This window comes from Montipora foliosa, chromosome 10 (genome assembly GCF_036669935.1).
Source record: "Montipora foliosa isolate CH-2021 chromosome 10, ASM3666993v2, whole genome shotgun sequence".
Taxonomy (NCBI): domain Eukaryota; kingdom Metazoa; phylum Cnidaria; class Anthozoa; order Scleractinia; family Acroporidae; genus Montipora; species Montipora foliosa.
Genome location: NC_090878.1, coordinates 24,008,297 through 24,019,434, shown reverse-complemented (window position 1 = coordinate 24,019,434; position 11,138 = coordinate 24,008,297). Strand labels below are relative to the sequence as shown.

At 40.2% G+C, this 11,138-nt stretch overlaps 1 protein-coding gene across 1 annotated transcript in view; it reads left to right on the top strand.

Moving 5' to 3' along the window:
• The first annotated feature begins 1,165 nt into the window (after nucleotides 1-1,165).
• The window catches only part of LOC137972981 (ubiquitin-like-conjugating enzyme ATG10), a 15,165-nt gene continuing 5,192 nt past the window's right edge, over nucleotides 1,166-11,138 (top strand). The window contains exons 1-3 of the mRNA XM_068819679.1: nucleotides 1,166-1,305; nucleotides 9,442-9,573; nucleotides 10,635-10,758. Of these exons, the coding sequence (XP_068675780.1) occupies nucleotides 1,198-1,305; nucleotides 9,442-9,573; nucleotides 10,635-10,758 (364 nt within the window). The 5' untranslated portion in view covers nucleotides 1,166-1,197. The remainder of the gene's footprint in view (nucleotides 1,306-9,441; nucleotides 9,574-10,634; nucleotides 10,759-11,138) is intronic.

Sequence of the window (11,138 nt, the reverse complement as noted above, 5' to 3'; positions counted from 1 at the left end):
TTGCCAAGGGAAGAGAAATTGTAGATACTACTTCGCATTTGTTTTTTCCACCACGACGATCGGGTGTCTCCAACAAACGAACTTGATTTTACAGAATTCTAACTCCAAGTTCTTCAACTGGATCGATTCCTAAAAATGTCGTTTAAATTTCACCAGGCTACCTACCGTTTTACCATAGCTGGAATTGAGATTTCGCTTAACGTTTTAGAAACTCAATGTACATATAATAAATGCGAACTTTGTAAAGAGTTGTTGGACTTTCGATCAGTTCGTGTTCCACAGACAGATAACGTATAATGACCTCGATATCCGGTTGCTCACGCGTAGAATGTCACGCACTTTCGTTTGGCTGACAGCATATTTTGAAAAGAAGTTTACAACTTTCTAAAAAAAGAAAAAATTGCTTTATGTTTTAACTGATTCTCATCATAGTGGAAGCCCAAATTCTTCGTGTGGCCCGGTTTTTTTCTTCTGTCATTGTTTATAGGGCAGCTGGTTATGTAAATGACTTGTCAGTTGTTTACAATGATAGGCCAGCCCACTGTGTGACGTCACATCCGTAAATTTTGAAAAAGGTCAGACAAGCAGAGGATCGAGAGTCGACGATCGATCGCTCACATTTTATTTCTTGTTTAGTCATTTAAAATACGGTGGAAACACCATTCATTGACTCGAATGGCAAAAACAACTAACCATGTTCTGATCGGATAATCTTGCAAATTCGGCAATTTATCATGACGAGACAGGTGCACCGCGGAAAAATGCTCATAATAATAAAAGCAATTGAATCGTGTACGATTTTTTATTCACGTTTGGACCCGTTTGATTGCAAACATTCCGCTGTGATTGTTCTTTTGTTTAAAACGGTCATCTTTTGCAAGTCAATATTGTGCATTTTCACTTCCGTTTGGATATACCTGTGCGGAAGGCGGGTGCTTTTGAGGATCGACACTTTCTTTTTCCTGTCGATTATTTTCTCGCCTTTGGCCTCAAACAAAAGTATAGTTATTGTTGTTGGCATTTGCCACTGCCAGATATGTCCTCTTGTTTCGAAAAGTGCTGTCAAAAAAATGGAATAAAAACAAGCAAAGCCTCCTACCCAGTTTTCACTCTGGTTGCTATGAGCCCATACTTGTCCCCAGTTTCCCTCTAACAAATGAAAAAAGCCTGTCACATTTTGCACTTTTAGTCGCATGCATGTGGAAAACTGGCACCTTATCTTACAGCGAGTTTGAAAATGAGCTACATGACTTCATTGATAGATCAAGGCATGCAGAAGACTCCTGGACTGTCGAGCTTTCGCAGGTTTGATGACTGCAGACCTTTTCACGATGGTGTCATGTGTTAAATTTAAAATGGTCAGTTCTATGATCAGTTACCAGGCCTTTGAATAAAAGCGGGGCTGGACTTGACCTTGTTCCATTGCCTTTCTGATGTAAATCATGTTGTTGTAATGCTAATAATAAACGAGTTTCTATATAATCATGCCTTAGAAAAGCAGTGAGGTTTGTATCAAAGCAAGGTCAACTTCAGTCTTGCTAAATACTCAAAGGCCTGGTAACAGAGCACAGAACTGTAAACAGGGCTGTCAACCCCCAAAGTCTTCAAATATTGAGAATTGATAGGGATTGGATGATTGATGACGTTATAACGCTGATGCTGATACTCATACCGATACTGATTTCTATTTTGCCATAAACGATCTTCAATTTTCACCAAGCTTTGATGGTTCCTACTTTGATTCCAAATATGTTAACCCTTTCTTAGCAGATCCCGGTTCTTATTCATTACCCCTCAATTCTGACTTTGATCCTGACATTAATATTTTTACACCCAGGTCACACTCACTGTCGAAAATGTTCCTATGTGAATACTAATCAATTTATGTAATCTTGGGTTTTGCTAAAAGCAGGCCTGCGGCCCAGCGGCCCGCGGCCCATGGCCCGCCACGGCCCAGTGGCCCACTCCTCATTTTCCACGGTTTTTCTGTCCAGCGGTAAATCCACGTGCATGCACAGATCTGCATCGGGTTTGGGCGTGCAAAATGGACGACGGTGAGTTTGAATTCGTTTACCATTTTAATCATTTGAATCCTTGTTTCTGTTTGTTGTTGTAAACAGATGAACACATCCGAGAATGACAACATTTTTCACTTAGCAACATGCAACGAAAGAAAGGATCGAAAAGGATTGAAATGATTATTAAAATGGTAAACGAATTCAAACTCACCGTCTTTCATTTGCGCGCCCAAACCCGATGCAAATCTGAGCATGCGCGTGGATTTACCGCTAGACAACAAAACTGTGTGGGCCTCCGGGCCGCCGGGCCGCCGGGCCGCTGGGCCGTCGTGGGCTGTGGGCCACGGGCCGTGGGCCGCTGGGCCTTCGGGCCGCCGGGCCGCCGGGCCGCTGGGCCGCGGGCCTGCTTTTAGCAAAACCCATGTAATCTCATATCTGGCATTGCAGAATGCTTTTCTACATTTCACTTAAACATGCAGTCTTAAAAAGCATTCTGAGGATGTACAGCAATATCTTTCTGCTTTGAATTTATCTTTTTCAGTCATTGCCTTATATGAAACTTGGCTTCATGAGATCTCAAATGACTTATATAACCTCCCTGGATAATTTTAACTTTATTTCCAATCACAGAGAAACAAAGAGAGTGAGAGAAGTTAACCGTCTAAATCCTTCGACAAGGTTTTGAGTTTAAGAAAAGATGTGATCTGGAAGTCCCAGATAAAAATTGGGCATCACTAAACCACGAAACAGCGAATCCCCGAAACACCTAAACAGCAAAACGATGCACCAAAACACCATTTATGACCCCACCACACATTTAACACTAGTGGACAAAGGTTGGATAATTTTGAGATTAAATATTGTTTTAGGCCTAATTTGGGCCTAAAATGTTATTGCTCCTAATTCATTGAGATTAAAATTAGGATTCAGAGTAAGACTGGGATTAGGAACAATAACGTTTTATGTCAAATTAGGCCTTTGTCGAGTATTCAATGTATCGTGGGGGTCATACATGGTGTTTTTGTGCTTTATTTCGCTGTGTCGGTGTTTAGTAAATGTCCATACAAATGGAGCTGAGTCAGTCTTTATTTAAATTCTGCAACCTTGCAGTGACACTTCTATGGAATTCTTTAATGACAAAATAAACCATGTATCTGATATTTCTGATCATACATGTATCTGCCCATATTTCATGAATTGTTCTCTTATAGCCTCTACCAAACCTTCTAATTCATTCAATATGATTCATTCATGAGCATCCTTTTTCCTATTTAAAACATTTACCGCAAAAGGGAGGCCTAACTCAAAGCGTAACTCATGCACAAACGTAGGTCACGCAATTAGGGTAGTGCATTGCATTGTAATTGAACCCCTGTAAGGGTTAATCATAAATCGTGGTCGAAGTGTGTCAGTTTTTGTTTTGAAGAGTATTTTAGGCATATAATGTGGAGTTGCGGAGCCCTCCTGTACTCGCTGTGAGAATAAACGCCTGGAAAGTCTGTTTAAGCTGTGTGCCGTGGTTTTCTACGGATTCCACCGCTACACTAGGAAAAAGTTCTATCATGATAAAATTACATCTGTTTCCTCTTCATTGAGATCATCATGGTCTGTTATTAAATCCCTACAGTACTTTCTTCCAAACAGGTTAACAATGGGCCAACACCGGTACAAATGAAAGGCAACAAGGGAACCCTTATCACTCACCCCTTAGCAATTAATTGTTAGTAAATTTAATGATTTCTTCATCAACATTGGTCCATCTCTTGCTGCGACTATTCCTTCTCCTTCGATTGATCACAAAGTACGTCTTAATGGTACCTACTCTAATAGTTTCTTTATTTCCCCAACTTCTCCGGATGAAATTATCATTACTGTCTCCAAGCTTAAGACCAGCAACAGTGAAGGGATTGGAGGTAATTCATGTCAGGATCATTAAGGCATCTGCTGACCTCCTCGCAGCTCCTCTCTCCAATATCTGTATTGTCTCCTTTTGCACTGGCAGTGTCTCTGACAAATTAATAATTAGCAAAGTTCTTCCAATTTACAAGCCATGATCTTTAGTGCTAGTTTTTGTCCAGAGTTGCGGCTTGTTGTTCTAGAGTGATGACAAAGCAAACTTCACCAATTACAGACCTATCTCAATCTTTCTTTATCATGTTATTATAATTATAATTATAATTATTATTATTAATTAGCAGGCACCTCTTGTAATTTCTGTACTCTGACCTTAGCGCTGCATAAGCCTCTGGCATAGTGGCTTCTGATTGCTGTACTGTCCTTTTTTTTCAAGGAACATAAACATTAAGCTTTTGATGACATTTCTGGTGACATCATATTGCGTCTTTTACACAAAAAAATACTTGTTGTTAATCTAGAAGTTTCCGATCTTAGTGACAGTAACATAATTCAGCTACCAAATGTGTTTTCCAGTCCCAGTCTCCCAGTATCAGCTGACACCATTGGAAACCAGGAAGATGTCAACCGATGGCCTCATCTCAAGGGCATCAAAATACAGAGTATTCGAGCTGGTCTTATGATAGGCAGTGATGTGCCATCAATACTTCAACCAAGAGAATCAAGAGAAAGTAAAGATGGTGGCCTGTTCTTGGCGTGCACAATATTTGGCTGGGTGCTGAACGGACCTCTTGGCGGGAAGGAGCCAAAAGACTTAACTGTGAATTTTGTTGATGCTAACGCTACACTGAGCAAGCAATTTGAAGATTATTGCAATCTAGAGTTTAATGATTCGAGTTATGAATCTAAAATATCGATGTCACAGAACAACAGCGCGCACTTGAAATGAGGCAAGGCTCCGTGAACTTTGCGAGTGGTCATTATGAAATAGCTCTACCATGGAAGAACGTGAACCTCCTCACCTTGTAAACAACCATTCTCAAGCAGAACATAGATTACAACTGCTAAGATTAGCGTTTACAGACTGAGAGAACTAACTCTACACGAGAAGTACAAGGAGTGCACCCAAGCGACTGCAATTACTTGTGATTTGTCTGGTGGCCAGATGGAGATTTTAAATTAGTTATGGAACCAAAGGTCAATACCAAATGCTTGTTCATTTGCTTGGTGATGCTTCTTCCCCTAGCGGCATAAACTATGCCTGAAGAAAAACAGCCTAAGACCGTAAGAGAGAATTTGATGAAGTAGCAATCGACACAGTGAAGCAAAATTTCTGTCTTGACAATTGCCTCAAATCAGTCGCAACCAATTCAAAAGCCGTCTGCCTGGTTAGTCAACCCTGTGACTTATTGTCTAACTAAGGGAGGTTTATGCCTCACCAAGTGGATTTCTAATTCATGAGAAGTAATCGGCTCCATCCCTGAATCAGAAAGAGCACCATCTGTCAAGGATTTAGATTTGATAGGAGCTCGTCACTCAGAGAGAGAGCCTTAGGCGGCGTTCAGTGGAACCTTAAGGAAGACACCTTCAGTTACAAGATTGCTCGTGAACAAGGAGAAGCCAACTACAAGAAGAAGAATTCTGTCATTTGTTTCTTCTATCTTCGACTCACTGGGTTTCGTATCACTGTGTATTCTACCAGCGTCCTGTGAAGCAAATCTTGCAAGATTTATGCCTCAAGGGCCTCGGTTGGGATGACGAGATTCCAGAATGTCACAAACAGGGTTGGAGAGTTTGGCTTCAAGACCTGCCCACGCTTGAGCGATTTGAAATACCACGATGTTTCAAGCCATCAAATTTGGCAGACGTCAAACGTGATGAAGCATCCAGAGGGGTGACAGTAAACGCACTCCTAAATAGCCAAAGCTGGATGCAAGGACCAGCTTTCCTAAACCAGCTAGAAGATACATGTGGCCACAATGACTTACTGACAGTGGGGAAATCTCGAGCAATGATCAAGGAATTCCTCTTGGGCAGGCTTAAAGAAAATCATAGCATTGGTGCTATGCTACAGTACAAGAACAATTTATGAAAACAAGTTCGGTGCCACCAGGCAAATCAGATCAACAGCAACTAGTCGACTATGCAGACATCCAAGTTATCCCACCCCTCAGCATTTCCAAACTAAAGGAAGCAGAGAAAGAAATCTTGAAGTTTGTTCAGAAACGAAGCTTTCAGGAAGAATTAGTTGTTCTTCACCAAAGAAGTACACGTAAGACATTCAGCAAATCAAGTCATAAAATTATTATTTACAAGCTTATTTGTATCTTATAAGGAGGATTTTTCCAGCAAGCACCTACTAGTGACAATGCGAAGCATGCGATGATTCTTCCAAAGAAAAACCACGTTTCCAAGCTGATTGTTAGCTGCTGCCACAGAGCCTCCGGTCACTCTGGTGTGGAATATACTCTGTCATTGATTCAGCAGAAGTACTGGATTATTGGCACACGATCAAGTGTTCGTGATCGTAAACGTCAAGCACCTGCCCTGCAGCAAAAACGGCAAGTCTTCTAGAGAATCGTGTGACTCCTCCTAAGCCGCCATTTACCAGTGTAGGAGTAGATTGTTTTGGCCCTTTTACTGTCTGCCACGGGAGAACAACAGCAAAGATATAGGGCATACTATTATTTTACCTGTCTTGCTGTTCCAGCTGTTCTTATTGAATTTATTCCTTCTACGGACACTGAATCTTTCATCAACACTCTACATAGATTCATTGCTAGAAGAGGAAAACCGGAAGAGATACGATCCAACGACGAAGGAAACTTTGCTAAGAGCGAAAAGAAACTTTGCAAGGCTGTTGAACAATGTCCCAGAATCATGCAAAAATCCATGAATTCCTCCTGCGACGAGACATCAATTGGCCATTTAATCAACCTGCTGCATTGCACCATGGGGGTGTGTGGGAGAGATGTATCAGGTCTGCGAGAAAGGTCATGAACAAGGCATTACTACTTTAAAAGCAGCAAATCCTGGATGACAAAGGCTTAAGCACTTGTATGTGTGAAGTGAATCTATAGTGAATGGCACACCAAAATTTTACCATTGAAAGTATCGGATGACCCAAAGGATCTTCACGCTTTAGCACCTAACCACCTGCTGTTACTATGAGCAACAAATGCAATTGATTCCTCCTAGAATTTTCTCTAAGGGCGACAACTGCAGCTGCCACAGATGGTGTCAAGTGCAGTATCTCAGTGATGTTAATTTTTTCTGGCATTGCTGGACTGGAGAATACCTGCCCCTAATTACAGCAGTGTCAGAAATGGAGCAAGCAACGCAGAAACCTTGCAGTGAATGATATAGTACTACTGCTTGATGAAAATACATTCTGCAGTGTTTGGCCACTGGGATGAGTGCTGCAACCAGAGAGACGGTTTAGTACACGGAGTTGGTGTGACCAATCGACAAGATTGTGTTACTGGAAAGTGCAGACTGAGATGTCGAACTGAAGGACTAAACTTTTTTTTATGAATGAGAATGATGAGCATTGAATAGTAATAATTTATGAACATTCCGTTTTATCAGGAGCCCATCACCCGGAGCGTGCAACTTAACTATACATGTGCAACGGCGTTTTCACAAGTAAGGTTATTTTTAGATTGAATTTCCCGCTAATGAGACTCCCACAGGAGCCCGATGACCAATTACAAGAAATTAAGCTGACGTCATAGGGTCACCGAACCGGAACTGCCTTTGTTTTTTGACCTAATTCGCGGGAAGGGCTAGTCTAAAAAGAAACCTACTTGTGAAAACGCCGTTTCACAGACGCTGTATGGAGGTTGCACGCTCCAGGATGGGCTCCTGGTTTTATTGATTTAAAAATTTAATGTAAGATTTGCATTTCGAACCTTAGTAGTATACATGTAGTTTTGTAAAGGCTCATATTACAACGCCTTTAATGAGCCAGAATGTTAATTTTGAAACGCCTACTTTTCCTTTTTTATTTTTCTCACGAATTTTCTCGTGATTATAAATAGTCTCTTAAAGGGTTAACCTGCTTCAACACTACAATTTCCCTTAGGAATTTGCAGTTTCATCCTTATCGATAGCTACTACATGTTCTGTGAGGGAGTTTAGAAAACTGTAGAGCGCACGTTTTTGGACATCTCCTTAGTTTTCTTCATGTACACATGCATTATTATAAAATAATATTGTGCACTGTTAAGGTATTGTTCAGCGATCATACAATCTGCTCCTTTGCTATCTGTCAATGGATATCCTATCAAGCTATTGTTTGGTGTGCGTCATCGACTGAAGTAAGTTTTTATCTTTTCATACGTCATAGTTTAGTACTGCATAATTATGGTCAATTTTTTAGAGTTTTACTGTTGGCATGAATTGCACTAGATGTGTGATTGTTGAGAATTTTCTTAAAGGCAATCGATTTTTAATGATTTACTGCGCATTGTGTTCATTTTAGTGTTAGTTTTTGTCGCTATTGCTAGTTATAACTTACAATAATTTATTAAGGTTCTAATATTATTATATGGCTAGTGTTTCTGGCCGATATAATGCACACTCTGACTGGCTAAGAGCAGCTAAGCACTAGGGCATTATAATTCTCCGGTAATGCCCATAGGCCGATTATGGATTGGTTATTAAGTAGTTATTGAAATTCAGTTATCACCAAGTTAGCATGTTTATGCTGCATGTTGCATTACTAGCTTACCGGTAGTTTAGTACTTTCTAAATCAATTGTGTACCGAATTATCGTTTTTCAGTTTGAACACACCACCATCATCACCATCACCACTACTACCACTGCTACTACTGTTCTGCTACTTTTACTGCTCATCGTTATCTACTTGAACTACTACCACTGTTCTATCGTAAGATAATATCGTCAATTTTACAAGTTGTCATTACGTTGTAACTCAAGGAAACTGAGATTTTTGAACTTTGATTAAATCTGGTGCACATACTTTAATATACATTGCCACCTATCACTGGAGTTCGATTTGTCTATTACCTCACACTAAGTAAGCTACCCCAGTGTAATTGTCGAAGATCACCGCAGTATTTCACAGTCTCTAGAATCTTAGCAATTACAATTTTGGCATTGACAACATGAAGTGACATCTAAATGTGATAGTCAAGTTTGCTTTTGAAATGTGGCATTTGGGAGTGTTCTGTAAAAAATAGCATGCCCCTAGCCTCCTCCTGAGAAAGAGGCCTTGATACGTCAACTTACATACTCTACTAAAACTAGCCGCCAACTTCAAATTCTCTTGGCTGAAGCAGAAAATATCATGATTATGATAATACTCTTTGTTTGTCCACCCCCAGATTTTGCGTAAGCATCGAGTCCTGACCAGTTTCTCATGGGACTTACAATGGTCCCAAGAGAAAACAAAAACTGTTACAATGCTTATTCAGAATTTGGGTGGACAAACAAAGAGTATTATGGGTATTTTTCGCTTCGGCCAATATTATTGAAACCCCTGCTATAATAATTAGGTTCTGTTTCTTTCACTGTTGTTTAACCGAAGTGTCATGCCTTTTTCAGGGAAAGCGAAAAGTAAAATACCTGATCAAGCACCAAGTGAAGCTGAGGCACTTTACAGTGACTGAAGGTGAGACAGGACAACAAACTATAAATGAAGACAACAGCTGGGGTGTGGAGGAAGATGATGGTGATGTAAGGATTTATCTTGATTGTTAAATGTAGTTACGTCCAAGGCTCCTGCCTAAGAAAATTTTAAAGGGGCCCTCAGAGCTAAATGCTGAGAACTTAGGAGCCCAACATATGAAGTGAAAGGCGTTGCTGTGAAAAATGAAGGAGCCCACAGCTATTCTTTGGGAGCCCCAGGCTACCGGGCTCCTGTTAGGCAACAGCCTTGACGTCGCTGTATGTACTTGTACCTAAAGATAGGGATGGGGTGACACCAGTACCCATACCACATCCCTTGTCTCCAGTTCTTGCAAATATCTTCATGGGTAAACTGGAGGCCAACGTTGTCCAACCCTTTAACCCGATATTCTCTGACCGGTATGTTGATGATTGTTTCTCCAAGAAGGAAAAAATATGAGGCTGATGATCTGCTTGAGCATCTAATCATTACTACCATCCTAACGTCAACTTCAGTGTTGAGGAGCATCTAGACCACTTCCTTGACAAATCTGCCCATCATCTATGCAAGAATTCTTTGCATTCTTTTATTTGGCACATATGCTGGGGGGTCAAATCTTTACATCAGCGCCATCATCCAACAATTGAAGTGGAGTTTGAATAGACATTGAAATTGACTCATACAAAAAAAATGTAGTTGCAAAACTTTTCCCATCAGGTATTACCTACATGTACAGTGTACATGTAGTATTAGGATATTATAAAATGCTGTTAAGCAGAGTGCCTTTTACCCTGATGATGACCAAGAGTATCAAAAATGTTTGGTGTTTTACTTTTTAATTTAATTCTTAGCCTTTCCAATAGGTCATTTTTAAACTTAAGCATCATCATCATCATTATTATTATTATTATTATTATTATTATTATTATTATTAGTAGTAGTAGTAGTAGTATTATTGGGACCACCCTAATCCTCCAGAAGATGCTTAATCTATTATAAGCACCAGGTTCAGGGCTGAGGCTAGCAGTGTGTACACCTCCAGAGATTGAACATCATCTCCTAGCAAGTTGTTCTTATCACAAAATGAAAAAGTCAAGAATTATTATTGTTAACTATTATTATTTTACAGCGATGTGCATCGTCTTCTGATGCTCAGTCAGATGTAAATGCCGAATTCTTCAAGTATGAGTATCATATTGTCTACAGCCACAGCTACAGTGTACCTGTTTTGTATTTTACTGCCAGCCATCAGGGTTTGTTTGTATAGTTATACAGAAATTTTGGTTGTGTTCTATTGGACCAACCATTTCATTGCATGGCAACCAGTTTAGCGGTTGAGGTTTCCCAATGGAACACTTTTCGAACCTTTTTCGGTTCAATGAAATTGTGGTAACTCTTGCCTTGGGAATTGTCTATAACCAGACTTCTTCACATTGACAAGTTGAGCAAAACAACACGGCTGAAGCCTGCAGCCAGCTTTAAAGTGCCCAATGGCATGTAAACGACTCACACAGCATTCACTGCCCATGCTTTTTCAACTGTTTCAACCTAGTTTGACTCTGGTTTTAAAAAGTTGATCAATCAAACCAACCAAAAACGGTTGATCCCAATAGAACACAACCTTTAATAATAT